Source organism: Panthera leo, chromosome A2 (assembly GCF_018350215.1).
Source record: "Panthera leo isolate Ple1 chromosome A2, P.leo_Ple1_pat1.1, whole genome shotgun sequence".
Lineage (NCBI taxonomy): Eukaryota > Metazoa > Chordata > Mammalia > Carnivora > Felidae > Panthera > Panthera leo.
In genome coordinates this window covers 7,715,372-7,735,694 of record NC_056680.1, presented here as the reverse complement: position 1 = coordinate 7,735,694, position 20,323 = coordinate 7,715,372, and the positions used below count along the sequence as shown (strand labels likewise).

Genomic DNA, 20,323 nt, shown 5'->3' with positions numbered 1-20,323 from the left:
GACCAACTATAACACTTCGACCCTTCATCCGGGCCCCAAGCTTTGACACCCCCGCATGTGCCCGGTGACTATCAAGACGTTGCCAGGACGTGAGTCTGTGGCACCCCACGTGGGCCATCTGATTGCTCCTTCCCTGCAGTCACCACATGGGTACCTTTTCTTCATATCTCTGTTCCTCAGTGTCATGGGCCCCCTCCCATTTGTGCTCTCCCCCCAGCACTAACAGTGAACTGTGGGGGCCAGTTCTCGCCCCACCCCTGTCCTCCAGGAAAGTGCTAGGTTTTAAGGGGGGTGGGGGATAGGAAAGGAAACTTAACATCCAATCAGAGCTGCAGCGTGGCAGCAGCAGAGCCAATCGGGAAAAACCATACTGTGAGCCACCCCCTACCACCACCACAGCCCAAAGCCCTCCAGTACTCAAACCATGCCTATCTGCACCCCTCTGATAATGCCTGCAGGAGAAGTACTTTGCCACACTTGGGTGGAAATGCGGAGGGACTGGGACGCCCAGGTCCCCAGGTGGTTGAGAATGAGGAAACCTCAGGTGCCCTCAGAGAGACCAGGAACTTGGAGAACGTGATTGAGGCAGGGCCAAAAAGGAACCCTAATGGGGGACGTTTAGGCCACGGGACGGAGGCTGACTGAGGAAGGCTTTATTGAACCAGTCAGGGTTCCCCAAATTGCTTCTGATTCCTTTTTCCTCTGGCTCAGCGGTCATGGACCACCCCCTCTGCGCCCCGGGACTGCATCAGTAGCCATTTTCGCAGGTAGGTGGCCCCCACGACGAGAAGGATCCCCACAAAGGCCGCGATGGAGGTGGAGGCCAAGACCTTGGGCGCGGGGCTCCAAGCTGGGGACAGGAGGTGAGAATTAGGAAGGGAACACATGTTGATGTGACGCCCCGCATGGAGCTGCCGCTTGGCTCTCTCACCCTGCTGGGGTCATAACCCTTCCCCACCCCTCCTCAAGTCTCCAGGATTCCAAAGGTGCCTCACCGAGGACTGTGAGCGTCATGGGTGCCGAGCTGCTGCGGACCACCAAGCCATCAAGATTGAGGCGTGCGTGGCAGGTCACGGGCTGCAAGAAGTCGCGGGGCCTAGCTGGTAACGTGTACGTCAGCGTCACATTGGCCAGGTCCAGGCCAGTGAAGCGCTCCAGGTTCTCAGAGTAGATGACCCGGCCGCCGCGCCTCAGAGTCACCACCAGGAAGCCCACGGGGAATACGTGTGTCACGTGGCAGCGCAGCGTGTACTCACTGCCCACTAAGACTGGGGGATCCAGGATCACGCTGTGCGGCTGTTCTAAAGCAAGAGGGGACCGCTGAGCAAGGTGCGCGTGCGCCCCCTAACGCGACTGTCAAATACCCCCCCCCCACCGTCCCCCTCCCCTCACCCCAGAAGAACCTGAGCCCCAGTCCCTCACTGTAGGCGGTGATCTTGGCCGTGGCCCCCCGCGTTTCTCCTGCGCAGGTGACGAAGCAGCGCACCTCGGAGCTCCAGGCCCTCACATCCAACAGCTCGTAGGATACCCAGCCGGGCCCACTAAGCGTTCGGCCCCGCCGCAGCCGAGTGCTGAGGCTGGAATTCTCCGGCAGGGGGCAGCTGCTGCTGCAGTTAAGCCACACTGAACCCCCCGGCGGCACGGCCTTGAACGCCGGGCTCACGCGCACCCAGAAGGACGCCGAGGTCTCCGAGGGCTCCGGAGAGTTGCCTCCGGGGCCTTGAGCCCGCGCAGCCCGGCGCCAACGCGCGCTCCCGCCTCCCCGGTAGGCAGCCGCCAGCAAAACCAGCAGCGAGAGGGGGAGCAGAGACCCCATGGGAAAGGGCCCAGACTGAGGGGCCCCGCGCCAGGGAGCCAAAGCTGGCTGTGGAGATAAAGAGGCCCGCAGCCCCGCCTCCTCAGCCCCACCCGGAGAGACAGAGGCCCCTAGAGGGCCCTGGAGCCTGCGTAAAGACCCTCAGCCCCTCCCTCGGCTCAAGAACGGGATTCCAAACCACCAGAAACCAAGGGTCAGAGAGTTTTCTGGAGAGGAATCTTTAATTTTCGCTAGAATCTTAAGAGGTTCTAAAGAGCTCCAGATTTGGACCAGAGCCTCAGGGGTGGGCCTTGAACCGGCAGCCTTTTCTTAGGGGAGGAAATGGGAGGATGAGGAGGAAGTGGGAGGATGGGACTAGAAAGGGCTCCAATTGGACGTGACATCTTCCCTCAACTCACACAAGGCAGGCGCACTGAGAGGAAGCTTTATTAGCAAGCTTTATTAGCACAAGAAAGAGGCTTCTGGAACTGGGAGGAGATCCTCCCAGGCCTCTCCTCCACACTGCCTGCAGGGCCCTTGTCTCCGCTGGAATTTGGAGCTGCCAGAGTGCTCTGTTCTTGCATGGTCCCAAGATGGAACCAGGTAGGACAAGGCAGGGACACACAGCGGTTGGGCATAGTTTCATGGGACTATATGGTTCAGCTGCCAGTGAATGGGCATTCATGTTTAGGCACGCCACAGTGTCACTGTAAGCACTAGCAGATGCTTATGGGCAGAGAGGTGGTTAACAGAGGTCAGTGTCAGAGATGGGGGGAGGAGTAAGGGCTCAGTGGTTGCCCCTGGGCAGGTTACCAACTAAACCATATCACCATTGCCAGTCCCCTTCTGGGGGAAAGCAGCTTAGCCAGCCGGAGTAGGAAATTCCAGCCCACTTGATCTTTTTGCCAGGCACTCCTTTGCAGTGCACAGCCAGTACAACTGTACCCGGCGGCCCTGAATGAGGCTAGACTGAGAGCTCCCTGAGAACAGGAACCTACGTTCCTCTTCTTTACTATTCTAACCCACATAAAAGGCACTCAATAAATAGCTCATAAGAGAACAAATTAATAAATACATCCATCAAAAGTCGGGGACAGTCAATGGACAGCCGCACTGGAGCTGGCATGTCAGAGGAAGGATGGGGATATGTTTCCATGCTGTATGTGTTTGTGCAGGCCACTTCTCCCTAGGACTGCGGGGCCTCAGCACACGCAGCAGGGGTGAGTTTCACTGTTTCGCAGTTGGGTGTCCCAGGTCAAGTGTCCCACCACACCCCCTCTGGTCTGGTCAGGCTTTGGCACCCCTCATAGTCATGACCCAAGTCCCGCCCCCTCCTCATGGCTCAGTCCTGTGACAACAGGTCAGGTGTGAGGCTTGGGGATCCTAAGTGTGCATGTGCCTTGATCCCCAATGCTGTCTGTATCCTGAGGCCTCTGTCCTGTCCTCGGGCGTCCTGGGAAGGTGGGTGGAGCTGAATGGACCATTGTTCAATGTGGCACCGTTGCCACTGTGTGGGGGGCTGAGGAGGAGGCCCTGTCCTGGGACAGGTTCAGGGTGGCGTGGCTGGTGTGTTCAGCTTCATGGCAGCCGCCTCCTGGGCCTTCTGTAACTTGTATTTCTGGATCTTCCGCTGGCGGTTATAGAAGTAAGCAGCTAGGCCCGCAGCTCCTATGGTGAAAGCAACTGTCACCAGAATGGTGGTGAGGATGTAATTCCGGTGGTCTGTGGGGGAGGACACAGTGGGTGATGAAGATCGAGCCAGGCTCACTGCCTCTGCCCTGCCCAGCCCTAAACGCCGGCACACTCACAGATCACGTTCACGACCACTTCACGGGTGACTTCACCACGGGGGCTCCTGGCCTGACACAGGTAAGTGCCTGCAACCTCCCGCGTGACAGGTCTCAGGTCCCCGATGGGCAGCAGAGCATTATCCCCCTTCCGGTGACACTTCAGCTCAGGAACTGGATTTCCCCAAGCTTGGCATGTCAGGGTCTGCTGGGAGCCTTCCTGCCACGTCCAGTTTCCCAGACAATCCCTCTTGTCTAGTCGGGGACCATCTGGAGAAACACAGCAAGATGAGGGATGAGGTCAGGGACCAGGACACCCCTCACCACCCGGGACAGGAGGACCCTGGAATCTGGGGAGAGGGCTGGAGGGGACCCCCAGAGGGCAGGAGCTCCAGGGGCCTTAGGGGTTGGGTCTTGAGGATTAGGAGTCATTGTCCAGCAGCTCCACTCACACAGGACACGGAGCTCCCGGGTCTGGTTCTTGTGTAGCACCTGCCCGGCCACCTCCAGGAGAGCAGAGCAGAAGAAGATGCGCCCATTGTCCTCGGCGCTGGCATTTAGTTGGAGCTGGGCCCTGGGTCCTGGAAGCCTTGCCGGGACCCCCCCGCTCAGCATCACCAGGGCCCCGGCCTGGGCTTCACACTCCACGGTCACCACAGTCTGTTCTGAGACCTCTGGCTCACTCAGGGTCAGGTTGGGAGCCGGGAAGCCTGGGGGCGGGGCACACGGTGAGCACCGCCTCCCAGCACCGGTCCCACCCCTTGGAAGCCCCGCCCCGTCTCTACTTACTGTAGATGGTCACATTCTCCCGCCACGACCGGCTCTGGTGTCCCAGGGTCACCACGCACGACAGCTGGTGGGTGCCCTCCTCTTCCATGTTGGCCTTATCATGGGCCGTGGCCAAGAGGGAGTCGTTTTTGTGCGTGACTGTGGGGTGCAGATTCCGGCCAGACAGCTCCAGGCGGACTTGGGCCTCCGAAGCTGGGAACAGCCCGTCCATGGTGCAGTCCACGGGCCACTCTGTGCCCGCTTCCACAATGCTGGGGATAGCAAGGTTTGGGTGCGTCTCTGGCAGGACTGGTGAGAGAGGGTGGGTGTGAACACAGAGGGGACAGGCAACCTAAAGCCCTTTTCTGGGGGCATCTTCATTCCCTCATCTGGGGCATCCTCCTCCCAAGAGCCTCTGTGGCCCGGGGTCACCCCTGCCCCGGCACACATATGGGGTTACATATGGGGTTACCGCCTCCTCAGAAGATCCTGCAGCTGGGGCGCCCCATCCCAGTGCACCCCATCCCAATGGCCAAGAACATGCTCTTTCCCAGGAGCCCTTGTAATCTAGGTAGGTCACCACCTTAGCACCCCCATGACCAAAGGCCCCTCTCTTCCCCCACCCCCACCCCCACCCAGCCTATCCTCTCTGGCAGCTCCCCAGCGCCTCACCGAAAGTTCGGAGCTGCCTGGGGGCCGAGCTGTTCTGGAACAGACCCAGCCCTCGGGACCGCAAGTCCAGTTCCGTGCGGCACGAGAAATTGGCGAGGTGGTCGTCTCTGCCCGCCAGCACCGTGACCGTGGCCTCGGCGGGCTCCCCGACGGCCGGCTGCCGGCTCAGCTCCTCCTCCCCGCGGAGCAGCACCACCGTGAGGTTGGTCCGGGGCGCCCCGCCGGCCACCTGGCAGCGCAGGGTGAGGTTTTCGCCCACGGGCTGCCAGCGGGGCAGGGGGGCCAACTCCACGCGCTCCGGGAACCCTGGGGGCGGGGGGGGGGGGGGGGGGGGGGGTTGTGTGAGCCAGAGAGGCTGCCCGCCCGCAGGGGGCGCTGGGGTGCGGGCTGCGCCCGTCCAGGGGCCTCCCCACTTCCCGCTCTTCACGCGACACACCCCAAACCACCTAAGCCAGACAGGAATGTTAAGAGCTTCAGGATAAACCGGTGGGAAGTCCCCAGGTGGCTGAGAAGGGGGCAAAAACAATTTATCCACTGTAGCGTCTAAGAGTGAAGAGTGGAAGAAAAACAAACAAACAAACAAACAACCAAAAACCTCAAAATCTATCACTGGGAGTCCCGTCAAATACATACAGTAAATTTAAACTGCCCAGTCCAGTAGAGATTGAGTAGAGATTGTTTTTAAGAGACCCTATGCTCCCCCTTCTCTTCTTCTTGGCCTTATTTCCCCCCACAGCACCCCTCACTGTCCGACACCCAAGGGTGACACACATCTTCTCAGTTAACTCGTTTCTCTATTTCCCCATCCTGCCAGGTAACTTCAGCCCAGGAGAGGCAGTGGGGGGGAGGTCTTTGTCAACTTTGTTCCCTGATCTGTTGGTGGCACACAGTAGGCTCTCTGTATTTATAGAAAAAATAAGTTTGAGCCACCCGCACTGACTTAAGGCCTTTCAGGAGCCCCCTTTTAAGGGAAAGAAGTTCCCAAATGTGCTGTGTGGTCCCCTGAAATGTTAAAAATGCAAGAATAACCAACAGACACTCAAAACGGAACTCTGAGTATCCCCTGAAAACACAACACGTGGGCTTGGGTTTTGCAGGCCAGGGTCCCTGTTACACATAAAGTAACAGAATTTCAGGCCAGGACTGAAAGTGAAAATTAAAAGCAGAGTCCCAGCGAGCTGCGACTTAGCACTGAGGGCCCTGGGTTTGATTCCTAGCTTTGGGGCTTCTGTGCTATGAGCTGTAGGCGAGCGACTTTGCCCTGGAAATCGCTCCAGCCCTAGCAGTTGGAGAAATCGAATCTCAGTTTCCTGAGCGGTAAAATGGGTTATTGGAGGTAGGGCTTTCATTAATGCATTTAAGAAATAGAATGACTGTAAATGGACATGAGGTTTCCTTTTAGGGTGATGGAAATGTTCTAAAATTAGATGGTGGTGAGGGCTGTGCTACTCTATAAATACATGCAAATTTGTTGAATTGTACACTTGAAAGGGGTGACTTATGTATGTATTCTGTAAATGATATCTCAGTATAGCTTTAAAAACAAAAGGGGGGGGGCAAGAAAACCTTTAGACGTCCAGTGCTTACCCACCTGCACCTGCTGCAAACACGAATTTGCAGAGCTGGGTGCAAACCTCAAACCTCAGCCCCCAAAAGGAGTTCCTATCTCTGAGCACAGCTCCTTGCCCTGAAGGCCAGACTGGGGGAGGAGGTCTGTCTTGCCCCTGCCTCTCCTTGAACCCCAACCTTCAGTCCTGGTTAGTTCCCTCTTCCAAGTATTTGTCTGCCCTCCCTTCCTGTACCCAGCCACTGCCCACACATGTGGCCTGGACGAGGTCCACGGCCAACTGCTCGCTGGCTTCCCAAAAGGCCAGCCTTCTGCTAATGATTGTTTTTTTTTTTTTTTAAGTTTATTTGCTTATTTATTTTGAGAGAGAGAGAGCAAAAGAGAGAGACGTGGGAGGGGCAGAGAGAGAGAAAATCCCAAGCAGGCTCAGAACCGTCAGTGCAGAGCCAATTCGGGGCTCGAACCCATGAACCATGAGATCGTGACCTGAGCCAAAACCAAGAGTTGGATACTTAACCAACTGAGCCACCCAGGCAGCCCGGCCTTCTGCTATCTAGATCCCTGGCCTGCTCTCACATCCTCCATGGCTTCCTAACACCCTGAGGAAGTCCCCACCGATCTGCTGGTATTCAGTCCTTCCTAACACCGACCCCCTCCGTTCAGCATGTTTTCCCACTCAAACCTAGGCTGTTTCCTCTGCCCTGAATGCCTGTCTATACCAACTTCTACTCACCCTTCAAGGCCCAGTTAGGGGTCATCTCCTACAGGAGGTAACACGCTTATCCTTTCTAGAGAAAGTTCAGCCACCCAGGGATCTTTACACCAGGGGTGGGGCAGGACCAAGCTAGACAGGGCCTCTCCTAGGTGACCCCCTGCCTGTGTGCAGGACATCGGCTCCATTTCACAGAGCTGGAAATTAAGGCAAAGCCTGGTACCCAAAGTCAGAGGGAGAGACGTGGCAGACCCAGGCCCCAAAGTTGGAGCACTGGGTTTTCAACTATCATGCCAAGATGCAGAAGTCCCTCGAGGAGGTTTGCCTGGGGTTTTACAGGCCACTGGGAACGTTTGGGGACTCTCCTCAGCTGGCCAGAATCTGCCCAAACATGCTCCAAATCAGAAGCAAAGCCGCTGTTTTCCCCAAAGGCTTTGCCCAGACACCATGATGGTGGAGTGTCCTTCACGCCTCAATGCATCATTACACCCACGCGAGGAGGTCTCACGGCAAAGTCAGTCAACAAGCCATATCCCCCGTGGCCACCCAGTCCATAAAGGCCATGCTGGGACTGGAACCCAAAGCTGTCTAACCCCGAGACCAGTTGGCTAACTCTCTTTCTGTCCTTTCTTCCTTGTTTGTTTGTTCCATCTTGTTTTCATCTGAATTTTATTTATTCATTGCCTATGGTAATAGTAGTTCTCACAGTTGAAAGTGCCCAGAGAAGAAGGCACATAGAAAACACTGGCCCCATGCCCTCTCCCGGAGCGCCCCTCCCCCAGCCTCTCTCTCTCATTTCTTGGATTTCCTCTCCTGGCTCCTTTCTGTGTCAACACGGGCGGCCCTCACCCCACCCTGCTGCTCCTCAACACCAAGGAGGGCATGCCACTCGTTCTGGGCACGCCTCTCTTCTCTTGAACGTGACGGGACACCTTGGAGGTCATTTCTCTTTCAGGACACGGGAGCTTCCTCCTTCTCTTTGGGCAGTTGCATACTGCGCCTTCAAGTGATCAAACTACAGCGTATCTCCCCCGTGCCCTGTGCCCGAGTGGCTTGCAAACTTTTGCCCATGCAAATAAAGCCACAGTAAAATAACCCCATCCCGCAGCCCGCGCCGCTCCCGCGGGGCTGGGGACACACATAAGCCCAATCCCGAGGAATGGGATTTCTGTGTCAAAGCACACATGCGTGGGCCACTTAGAGAACTGACACCACTTCCCCACTCGGGGCTGTGCTTCTCTGTTCCCACGTTGTCAGCGATGTCCCAGGACTGCCCGCTTCCCCGCCGTCTTGCCAGCATGGCTGTTATCAACCCTTTTGATTGCTGCCAATATGTGAAAATTGCCATGTCCGGGCTACTTTTAAATTGCATCTTCTTTAACATTTTGTTTTAAATGTTTATTTATTTTTGAGAGAGAGAAAGAGAGAGAGAGAGAGAGAGACCGAGCACAAGCGGGGGAGGGGCAGAGAGAGAGGAAGACACAGAATCGGAAGCAGCTTCCAGGCTCTGAGCTGTCAGCAGAGTCCGACACAGGGCTCGAACTCACGGACTGTGAGATCATGACCTGAGCCAAAGTCAGACGCGTTTAACCCGCTGAGTCACCCAGGTGCCCCTAAACCGCATCTCCTTTTTTGTTAATGTTTATTTATTTTGAGAGAGAGACAGAGAGAGAGAGCATGTATAAGCAGAGGAGAGGCAGAGAGAGAGGGAGAGAGACAGTCCCAAGCAGACTCCACACTGTCGGTGCAGAGCCCAAAGTAGGGCTTGAACCCACGAACAGTGAGATCCTGACCTGAGCCAAAATCAGGAATCAGATGTTCAACCGACCGAGCCACCCAGGCGCCCCCTAAACTACATCTTTTAAAAAGTCATATCTAGGGGCGCCTGGGTGGCGCAGTTGGTTAAGCGTCCGACTTCAGCCAGGTCACGATCTCGCGGTCCGTGAGTTCGAGCCCCGCGTCGGGCTCTGGGCTGATGGCTCAGAGCCTGGAGCCTGTTTCCAATTCTGTGTCTCCCTCTCTCTCTGCCCCTCCCCCGTTCATGCTCTGTCTCTCTCTGTCCCAAAAATAAATAAAAAACGTTGAAAAAAAAAAAATTTAAAAAAAATAAAAAGTCATATCTAGGGGCGCCTGGGTGGCTCGGTCGGTTAAGTGTCCAACTTTGGCTCAGGTCATGAGCTCGCGGTTGGGGAGTTCGAGCCCCATGCTGGGCTCTGTACTGACAGCTCAGAGCCTGGAGCCTGCTTTGGATTCTATGTCTCCCTCTCTCTCTGTTCCTCCCCTGCTCTTGTACTCTGTCTCTGTCTCTGTCTCTCTGTCAAAAATTAAGATTTAAAACAATTTTTTTAATAATAAAAAAATAAAATAAAGAGTCATATCTAGGATCTGTCACATGTTTCCAGAGGCCTATAGTACTCAAATGTACTGAATCTCTTTAATACGCTAAATGCACCCAAGAAAATTCAAGATGGGGTTTCAAACGACAATGAGGCTCTCCGAAGATGTGCCCACCAGTGCTCTGGCGAGCCAGCTCTGTCCCCACCACCAAGCAACAAAGGCTGTCCCAGCCTGAGGGGACTCGCACGCGTCCACCTCCCCCACCCAGCCTGCCTTGTCCAGCCCCTGGGCCCAGCCACTCACAGTATACGGTGAGAGACATCGAAACCATCGTCTGTGCTTGGCAGTATGAGAAGCATATTGGAGTGCTATCTTCCTGCACACCACTCAGTTCAAAGATCTTCCAGTTGTCCCCCTGAGCGACCTCCTTCTTAGTCAGCTGAGTCTCCAGGCCCAAGAAGGCGCGATGGTCACAAGAAGTACTACAGTTCACCTGTACAGAGCCGCCTCGGGGTATGATGGCTTCTAGGGGGTGCACTGATGTTTGGGCCCCTCCAAGTCCTAGAACAAAAGATGGAAGTCAGGACAAATTGGGTTCATCAGCAATTACCATGTACCCAGCCTGGGTTGAGTGCTGGGCACAGAGCCCTGAACGAGGCAAAACGTTGCCTTCAGTGTGGGAGACAGAAAAATTCATAGGCAAACAAGATAATTAATAACTGATGTTAATAAGAGCTTTGGCAAAAACAAAACAGGGTGAGAGAACAGACAGTGACTTGGTGACAGGGTAATGTGTGAGCAGAGATCCGAATGATGAGAAGGGGCTGGCCATTCAGAGAAGAGAGAAATTAATTCTAGGCAACAGGCACAAGTGCAAAGGTCCTGAGGCAGGGTGGCTGGAGAGAGTTAGTGAGGAGGAAGAGCTGGGAGAAAGGTCAGGAAGATGGATCATGTGGGCAGGGCAGGCCATGCCAAGGACTTGTTCTTCATTCGGAGGGCAGTGGGGAGCCACGGAGGACTTGAGCAGAGGAGGGACATGAAGTCAGTGTGCTTCTCTCTCCCAGGACGTGAGGTGGAGGAGGCTAGCCCTCCAGGAATGGAAAAGTTCCAACTGAGTTGTCTCCTCCCTCTGCCAAGTGGTCTCCGCTCTCAAGACCTCAATTTCCCCTTCTGTAAGGTGGGTACATACAGTCATCCCAGCCCCCGCTTAATGCAAGAGACTCCTAGCACAGGGCAGACAGTGCCTGGCTGCAGGGAAGAAGGGGGCTTGTGGTGATTAGCTCCCTCGGACTCCCTGGTGCCTCCAAAGCTGAAAAAAATACCTATCTGGGCCCTTCCAAAGGGCCTATCTATCTGCCTCTTGCAAAGATTGCTGTCCTCAGCTTTGGGTTCCTCTATCTGGATGGAGGTGTGGGAAAACAGCAGCTCCGTGAATTCTCCGAGAGTGATTCTGGGATAGTTCCCATTTCACAGAGTGAAATGGTGAGGCTGGGAGAAGTGCGGTTACTCAGCTGAAAAGCAGTAGAAACCACATTGGCATCTGGACTAGAACCCTTTGTTGGGCCGGTAACCACAGGTGTCCCTTTCCCACTCTCCCGCTTCCCAACACAGACCACCATTTGGCGCTCCCCCTGTCTCGCTTTGACAACCCCCAGACTGGGGTTGGTCGAGGGGTGCTGGGGCATGCCACTCTCAGCCTCTGGCCTTTGGGCAAGTCAGCCCTGGAATTCCCCTGAGCAGAGGCAGTCCTGGACTTCCCCAGGGGCAGGGGGACGAGGAACAGAATGTACATGTGTGTGTGTTGGGAGGGGGGGGTCCCCAGCCTACTCAGCTTGGTGCCGGACACGTCCGCACACAATCAGACCGAGTCTTGGAGCCAGGCGTGGCACTCGGCCAGGACACAACCATTTCGAGTGGCCGCCCTTACGTTCTCCATCTTACAGCTGAGAAACTGAGGCTCCGGGAATGTCAACCTCTAACTTGAGGCCTCCCGTGGAAGTGATCCAGGGTCTGGATTCGAACCCACTGCTGTCAACTTTCAGCCGGCGGCTCTAGCCCCAACTTCCCATAAACAGCTACCTAAGTACGACAGGGGCTTATCCCCTGTCGGCCGGGAGCGGGTCCTCCCGGTGCGTCCGGGGCGCAGCGGGGATCCGGGGAGTCGGCTCGACGGCAGCCCCACCCCGACTCACCTGGGAGCAGAGCTCCGATCAGGGCCAGGAGCGCTGGCAGCGCGGGACGGGCGGTGCCGAGAGCCATAGCGGGCCGAAGCTGGGAGAGCAGGGCACCGACCTCCGGCAGCGCAGAGACGTGCGGCGCCGACTGGGCTCATGGCCGCAGCGCGTGGGCCTTTTATTGTGGCCGGGCACGGGGGGCAGAGGGGCGGTGCTACTTTCCCGGAAACCTCGCGCCTTCCCCTCCGGAACGAGGGCTCCGGCATTTCCGGATTGAAAGGGTGCCGAGCCTAAGTCGTGTTGTCCCCCCTCGTTGGCCGCTGGAGCGCTGGAATTTCCAAACTGAGGCAACGAGGGGCGCGGCGGCCGGGCGAGCTCAGGGGGGGCTGCTCCCGGTGCGACAGGTTCGGTCCCGGGGCCGGGCTCACCGCGGTGCTGCGGTTCCGCTGCTCTAAGCGCTCTACGGAATACCGCCAGCTACCCTGGACGGTAGGGACTGTTATTGTGCCCATTCCACAGAGGGGTAAACCGAGCCTCCGAGCGGCGAGGAGGTTCGAACTCGTCTGACTCTCCAGCGCACGCAGGCCTCCTTAACCGAGTGGACGATCCCTCTTTAGGGTGGGGACCCAGGAATGTCTTCGGGGCACTCTCTATCAAGGGTGCCCCTCCCCCAAGGGGCAAGCCCTTGCTCAGCTGACAGATTTCCCAAGAAGCGGCAGGAGCAAGCCTGGGCACATGCAAGGGTCCGCGAAACCATGGGGTGGGACTCGAGGCGTCATCATGTCCGGGGCCCTGCATCGCCCCCCCCCCCCCCCCCCGCCCGCGGCCGCTGCCGCCCCCGCGGCCGCGCTTCTCCTTTCTGCCTCCGCCGCGGGGGCGTCTTTACAGCCTCCAGAAAAAGGAAGGAAGCCGCGTGGTCCTGACGCGCCGAGGTCCCCGCTGCCGTCCCCAGGCCCCTCGGGGAAACTGAGGTAGCACACCTTGAATGGAGAGGGGGCGCTCGGACCCTTCCTTTCCACAGGGAAACAACTCCTACGCCCCGAAGTGGGGCGAGGAGAGGAGGCGGTCAAACTCCAAGCGCTGCACCTGGCTCTTGAAACTTGAACTCTGGGCGCCAGAGGTAAATTGTGCGGATATTTGCTGGGGCTAGTTCCATTAGGAAGGGGCGTAGGGGGAGGGATTGTGGCTATAGACCGCCGCCGCGCCCCCCACCCCAAGGCCACGGCCTAAGCGTGTGACCCCAGGGCTTGTCATCTACCACGTCGAGGCTGGGGGCCCTGGGGTCTCCCAGCGCTTAGCCACGCCGCCTAAGACTTCCTGTTGTGGGATGCGCGCCGCGTCGCCATGGAGACCTCTGAGGGGCCAGGGAGGTCGCGCAGCAGAAGGGGAAGGGAGGGAGCCCAGGGGACGTTCGAGCCCTTCCTTCGGAGGATAGGGCTTCGAGTCACTTTTCAGCTAGAAAAGCATCCCTTCTCCTGCCCCGATGATTCCTAAGGGATTTCCACGGGGATCTTCCTACGCGGGGTGTGGTGGGTGCTGAAATCCCTCCCCGAACTGCCTGGGCAAAGGTGCAGGGTAGGACCAGGGACGCCCCAAGCCTCGAAGGGACTGGGAAAATCCTGTGCGGGAGGGAGGGGGGGGGGTTATTTTCCGGCGGATTTTTCTCGGGCTTTCCGCAATGGGTGTATGGACTTTGGTCCACAGTGCGCGGGCGGCGAGCTCCCCCGCGCGGCCCAAGTCTTCCTTGCAGCCATAAAAGCGCGGTTCTTTCGGATCTCTCCCGACAGGCCCTGCGGTGTTCAGTGGGTGCCTGCTGTGATAGGAATCCTTCCAAGAGCTGGCGACAGGGCAGTGATGAGGAAAGACAAACATTTCGTCATTGTGCAGAGATGGTTTCAACGGCGGGGGAGCGATAAGAAACAAAAATAAAATATATGGGGTGAGTGTTGGTGATTAGTGCTGAGAGGAAATAGAATAGGAGGGATAGGGAATGTGAGGGTTAATGAACTTTTAAGTAGAGTACTCTGGGAAAGACTGAGAAGGGGACATTTGAGCAAAGACACGGGGAAGTGAGGAGGCTCCTGTGACAATATCAGAGAGGGAAGGTACCAGACAGAGAGTGCTGAATGTGCAAAGGCCCTGAGGTAGGGACAGCCTGGAGGCCCATATGACTGGAGTGCAGTAAGGAAGGGAGGAGGAAATGAGGGCAGGGAGGAGATGGTGCCCGGCATGCTTGTCAGTCTGCAGAGGACTTTGGCTTTTCTTCCCAGTGAGGTGGGAGCCATGGAGGAGGGACAGCCCCAGCTCCAGTGTTTGCAGGCACCCTCCTGAGACAGCAGGAGCTATGTCCCAGGGCCAGGGAGGACAGGAGGCCAGAGAGGAGGTGACTACTTTAGTCGAAGTGGGTAATGATGGGCCCTTGCTCTGGGCAGTGCCTTCAGAGAAGTGATCTGACATCCCTTTTGGTGACAAGGTCAACTGCGCTTGCTGGGACATGAGGACAGAGCGGAGTTAAGAATGACTTCTTGGTTCTGGCCTGGTCCCCTGGGAAGACGGAGAGCCATTTCCTGAGATGAAGATGGGGTGGTAATGGGGGCCAGGTTAGCGAGAGGAGCGTCCACCTCCTGGTCTCACATTTCCTTTGTGTTTCCTCTAGGAAAAGAAAAGTAGAGGCTCCCCAGCCCTTTGCTGAAGTTTCCAGGAAGGGCAAGGCTTCCTCCCGGGTGCCAGGCAGTCTTGGGCAGTCCAGTGAGTGGACCCACTACAGACTAGAGGCCGCGGGCTCATGTCCCGCTTTGTGGCCTGGCCCCTGCTCTCCCTTCACTCTGAGCTGTGGCGTGGCCACCCCGCCCTTCCTGGCTGCTTCAGTGAATTTCTTTTGTCCCCGAGCATTCTGAACATTTTGTTCCTCTAGCCCAGAATTTCCTTCCCACCGCTTTTACTGGAGGTTCTCAGAGCATTTCATCCACAAGGTTGTGACAGAAGGAGGAGCAGATTGGGGTTTGGATCCAGGCTCTGACAACTTAGCGGCTGTTTTAGTGGACGTTCTCCCCAAAAGCAGCCCCTGGAACCAAACTTGGTGTTCTGGCAGTTTATACCTGGGATGGGGGTTTGGGGGGAGTCGGGGAAGGCAACCAGGAAAGCTGTGGGTTAGTATGGAGACCTCCTTTGGGGGCCACTGTGGTTCAGTCTCACTGAGGGACCCCTTGGAGATGGGCGGACTTTTTACGCCAATCCTGTGCCTCGCTGGGTCTAAGCTCCTCCAGGAATGTCAGCTCCCTAATACTTCATTACTCCATATGTACATTTCTATTCACTTATTTAAACAGTTTTTGGTCACCGTGCTGTCCATCGCATCCCAGGACCTATTTACCTTGTAACCGGAAGTTTGTACCCTTTGACCCGCTTCACCCATTTCCCCCACCCCCTGCCTCTGGCAACCACCAATCTGTTCTGTATGTAAATTCAGGTGTTTCTTTTGTTTTGCTTTAAAGTTGAGTTATTTATTTTGAGAGAGAGGGCGGGGCGTAGAGAAAGAATTCCAGGCAGGCTCCACACTGAGAACAGAGCCCGATGCAGGATCACACAAAGCACGAGATCCTGGCCAGAGCTGAAATGGGACGCTTAACCAGCTGAGCCACACAGGTACTCCTCAAGTGGTTTGTTTTTGTTGTTGTTTTTAAGATTCCACATATAAGTGAGGTCATGCAGTATTTGTCATTCTCTAACCTATCTCACTTAGCGTAATGACCTCAAGGTCCATCTGTGACGTAGCAAATGGCAAGATTTCCTTCTTTTTATGGACGAATAGTATTCGTTGTGTATATGTGTGTGTTTACACTTATATGTATACGCATATACACGCATACTACGTGTCAATTATATATGTGTATATGTATTTATGTGTGTGTGCGTATGTATATAGTATATATCTATATCTATATACCTATATCTATCTATATTTATCCGTTCATACATTGATGGACATTTAGGTTGTTTCCATGTCTTGGGTATGGTAAATAATGCTGCAGTAACATGGGGGTGTAGATATCTTTTCAAGATACTGATTTTGTTTCCTTCAGATAAATATCCAGAAGTAAAATGGGTGGATCATACGGTTGTACTATTTTTTTTTAATTTAATATTTATTTATTTTCGAGAGAGAGAGAGAGAGAGAAAGCGAGTGTGAGCTGGCAGAGAGAGGGAGACACAGAATCCGAAGCAGACTCCAGGCTCTGAGCTGTCAGCACAGAGCCCGACACGGGGCTCGCACCCACAAACCATGAGATCATGACCTGAGCCGAAGTCGGACGCGAGAACAACTGAGCCACCCAGACACCCCGGTAGTACTATTTTTAATTTTGGGGGAAACCCACAATACTAGTTTTCAAAGTGGCTATACCAGTTTATATTTATATGCTGTGTGTGTGTGTGTATACATATATATATATATATATATATATATATATATATATATATATATTTGAGACAAATTCACAATACAAAACTTACTTTTTGCCCTTTAAAAATTTTCCTGTGTATTCACAATCTTGTACAACCAGTATATGATTCTGGAATATTTCCATCACCATCCCAAAAAACCTGGTACCTCCCAATCATCTCTCCTCTCAGCCCCTGGCAACCACTAATCTGCTGTCTCTATGGGCTTGCACATTCTGGACATTTCCTATAAGTGGAATCACACACTATGTGGCCTTTTGTGTTTGGACTCTTTCCCTTAGCATAATGTTCGTGATGTTTAGCATAACGTTTCGTCCATGTTGTAGCATGTATTAATACGTTTTCCTTTTTTTAAATTTAAATTTAAATTTTTTTATTAAGTGGACTCCACGCCCACTTAAGAGTCGGACTCAACCAACTGAGCCCCCCAGGCGCCCCTATACTGAATTTCTTTTTAGGGCTGGATAATATTGCATTGAATGGAGATAGGACCTTTGCTTTATTCATTCACCAGCTGATGGACATTTGGGTTGTTTCTCCCTTTTGGCTACCCTGAATCATGCTGCAATGCACGTTCATGTGCAAGTGTTGGTATGAAAATTTTTTCAGTCCTTTCGGGAATATACTTAGATGTGCAATTGCTGGGGGGGAGCGCCTGGGTGGCTCGGACGGTTGAGGGTCTGACTTTGGCTCAGGTCATGATCTCGCGGTTTGTGAGTTCGAGCCCTGCTTCGGGCTCTGTACTGACAGCCCGGAGCCTGCTTCGGATTCTGTGTCTCCCTCTCTCTCTGCCCCATCCCTGCTCATGCTCTGTCTCTCTGTCTCTGTCTCTCAAAAATAAATAAACGTTAAAAAAATTTTTTTAGAATTCTATTTTCTGCACATCCTCATCGATACTATTGTCTGTTTTTAATTTTTTTTTTTTTTACATTTTATTTATTTTTGAGAGAGAGAGAGAGCACAAGTGGGGGAGAGGCAGAGAGAGAAGGAGACACAGAATCTGAAGCAGGCTCCAGGCTCTGAGCTGGCAGCACAGAGTCCGACGGGGGGCCTGAACCCACAAACCACGAGATCGTGACCTGAGCCAAAGTGGGACGCTCAACTGACTGAGCCACCCAGGCACAGAAGGCTTTTTAAAGCTCCACTGGCATCCAGTAAACTGGCATTTTAGGGATTCCTGTATTTTGCCCCTATTTTCTGTTTTATGATTACATAAAACAGGGGTAGGGGGAAGTGATATATCATTGTGGGTCCCCAGTCCTTCTGACCTGCCCAGCAGACAAGCCCACCATGGTCCTGCGGCACTGACGGTTGGGGGGAGTGCGTGGGACAGCAGGTGTCAAGGGTTGTGGTCAGGATGCTGACAGCCCCTGTCATAAGCTGTGACCTTGAGCAAGCCCCTTCCCCTGGTTGCGCCTTGATGGCCTCAGCTGTAGAATGGGATGGTAACCCGAACCTCAAAGGGCGGCCATGGGGTTCCGCTAACACAGTGTGGATGCAGCACCTGACGAGCACAGAGCCAGAACGGGTAGTAGCAGTCGCTGTGTCTGTTTCATTAGGACTCAGCTCTGAGAATCTCGCCTCCAACTTCCCAGGCAGAAATACACATTTCCTCTGTGTTGCCACCGATCTGGTCGATACATCACATTTCGTCCTCGCAGCCCTAGCTGGTAAGGCAGAAATTCATGTTGTTGACATCTCAATCAAAACACAACTTCGCTTCCTCTTTCGCCCCTTTATTCTGTGGTGGAACCTTGCCCCACCCCCTGGCTGAGAATTCTGCCCGGGACTCAGGCTCAGGTCGGTGGCATAGTCACATCTCTGAACTTGGCTCAACGTTGGATGGGAGCCCTCTCCAGGCTGGAGGCCTCGGTGGGGGGGGGGAAAGGGTCTGGTCTCTCTGCCGTCGACTCTTCTGTCTGCCTCTCCCCTTCTCACTAGCCTTTGGATCCCTCCTGCTCGGGTGGGGACATGGCAGCTGGAGGCTTCGCCCTCTTTGGATGACCCAGCAGTGCGTTAACTTTAATCCACTCCTGGTGGATTGGTGGGTATGTGTTTGGGAGGAGGTGCTCTGAGGCTTTCTTTCCTAGACACCCTTTCACTGGAGTGGGGACATCTTTGGTCTGGTTGTGGCCCTTCCCTCATCCCCACCCAGTGGGCCTCCGTGCCGACCCCCAATAAGTAGACACCCTAAATCCACCATCAAAGCTGCCTGCCTTTCGCCCCTGTGTTTCCGAGGAGTCTGATCCCAGCCCCAGTGGCTCGATTTTGCTTTCAGTTTCTTTCTTTCTTTCTTTCTTTCTTTCTTTCTTTCTTTCTTTCTTTCTTTCCTTCCTTCCTTCCTTCTTCCTTCCTTCCTTCCTTCCTTCCTTCCTTCCTTTCTTTTCTTTTCTTTTCTTTTCTTTTCTTTCTTTCTTCCTCTTATGTTTATTTTTGAGAGAGAGCATGCATGTGTGTGTGAGCTGGGGAGGGGCAGAGGGAGGAAGACAGAGGATCTAAAGTGGGACTTCACGCTGACAGCAAGAGCCCGACACAGGGCTTGAACTCATGAACGTGTAGCTCATGACCTGAGCTGAAGTTGGGACGCTTAACCAAGTGAGCCCCCCAGGCGCCCCCATCTCTCTCTCTCTTTTAATGTTTATTAGTTTTATTTATTTTTGAGAGAGAGAGAGCAGGGGAGGGGCAGAGAGAGAAAGGGAGAGAAAGAATCCTAAGCAGGTTCTGTGCTGTCAGTACAGAGCCCCATGTAGGGCTCGATCCCACAACGCTGGGATCGTGACCTGAGCCAAAATCAAGAGTTGGAGGTTCAAATGACTGAGTCACCCAGGCGCCCCCGTCTCTCTCTTTTCAGAAAGGCTTATTATAGAGAATTTCAAACACAGGCAATCATGGGTCCAACTGTCTCTCCTTCCTGCAAGGAAGAAGAAAAAAAAAAAGCACTAATCCTCAGTATCTGGGAATGATTAAGATGAGGTTGGGGTGGGGGGTGGCGGAACGGACTCAACATGACTGGCGTCCTTATAAAAGGGGGGAATCTAAGGCGCCTGGGTGGCTCAGTCGGTTGAGCATCCGACTTCAGCTCAGGTCGTGAATTCACAGTTCAAGGGTTCGAGCCCCACACTGGGCTCTCTGATGTCAGCACTGAGCTTTGGATCCACCCTCCCCTGCTCGTGCACATTAAGTAAACATTAAAAAAACGGGGGAGGGGGGATGGTGCCCAGGGGCACCTGAGTGTCTCAGTTAAGTGTCTGACTCTTGGCTTTGGCTCAAGTCGTGATCTCACGGTTCATGAATTCGAGCCCCACGTCGGGGTCCACACTGACAGTGCAAAGCCTGCTTGGGATTCTCTCTCCCTCTCTCTCTGTCCCCCCCCCCCCCATATAAATACATAAACAAAATAAATAAACTAAAAGGGAGAAACCTGGACACATACACAGAGACATTGCCATTCGAAGATGAGGGCAGACCTTGGAATGACTACCAGCCATGTAACGTCGAGGTTTGCCAGCAGATGCCCAGAAGCCAGGGGAAGGAAGAGGTTGGGACAGACTCTCCCTCACAGCCTCAGAAGGAATCAACCCTGCTGACACCTTGATCTTAGATTCCTAGCTTCTAGAACCACGAGACAGTACATTTCTGTTGTTTCACCTCCCCCAGGCTGTGGTACTTGGTTAAGACAGCGCTGGAAAACTAATGTGTACGTATTCATACTGCCTCCTGATTATTGGAAAGTGCATTTTAGTTATCGGATTTTCTGTGTTTTTTTTTTTTTTTTTTCCTTTTTTTAATGTTTAGTTTCGCGAGAGAGACAGAGCACGAGCAGGGAAGGGGCAGAGAGAGCGAGAGGGAGACACAGAATCCGAAACAGGCTCCAGGCTCCAGGCTCTGAGCTGTCAGCACAGAGCCCAGGCGCCCCAATCAGGTCGTTTTCCTAATGCCTTTTTCCATCCTTGGTCTGGCTGGGGTCTCCGGTATGGCGGGACAGGTTCTGACCCTTCTTTTCACAGTCTATGTGGGCAGAGGTTGGCCTTGCTGTTGCCTGACCGCTGT

General features: G+C 54.4%; 2 protein-coding genes and 1 long non-coding RNA gene across 4 annotated transcripts; 1 reads left to right on the top strand and 2 right to left on the bottom strand.

The window, feature by feature from the left end:
* Positions 1-649: 649 nt before the first annotated feature.
* ICAM4 (intercellular adhesion molecule 4 (Landsteiner-Wiener blood group)) lies at positions 650-2,139 on the bottom strand. The gene is made up of 3 exons (XM_042928384.1): positions 1,423-2,139; positions 996-1,301; positions 650-850 (listed from the first exon to the last, which is right to left on the bottom strand). The coding sequence occupies exons 1-3, from the start codon at positions 1,814-1,816 to the stop codon at positions 708-710; spliced, it is 843 nt and encodes a 280-aa protein (XP_042784318.1). The 5' UTR covers positions 1,817-2,139; the 3' UTR covers positions 650-707.
* A 701-nt stretch (positions 2,140-2,840) lies between these two features.
* On the bottom strand, positions 2,841-11,995 carry ICAM1 (intercellular adhesion molecule 1). 2 transcript variants are annotated; one of them, XM_042928381.1, is made up of 7 exons: positions 11,831-11,990; positions 9,942-10,199; positions 5,023-5,328; positions 4,372-4,659; positions 4,035-4,292; positions 3,604-3,852; positions 2,841-3,517 (listed from the first exon to the last, which is right to left on the bottom strand). In XM_042928381.1, exons 1-7 carry the CDS (start codon positions 11,895-11,897, stop codon positions 3,345-3,347), a joined length of 1,599 nt encoding a protein of 532 aa, XP_042784315.1. In that variant the 5' UTR covers positions 11,898-11,990; the 3' UTR covers positions 2,841-3,344. The 2 variants fall into 2 exon arrangements, with proteins under 2 accessions (XP_042784315.1, XP_042784316.1); XM_042928382.1 differs by having other exon boundaries at positions 3,382-3,463; positions 11,831-11,995.
* A 1,197-nt stretch (positions 11,996-13,192) lies between these two features.
* Positions 13,193-13,724, top strand: LOC122213947. The gene is made up of 2 exons (XR_006199708.1): positions 13,193-13,387; positions 13,600-13,724. It is a non-coding gene; the product is annotated as an uncharacterized LOC122213947 (long non-coding RNA).
* Positions 13,725-20,323: the final 6,599 nt, after the last annotated feature.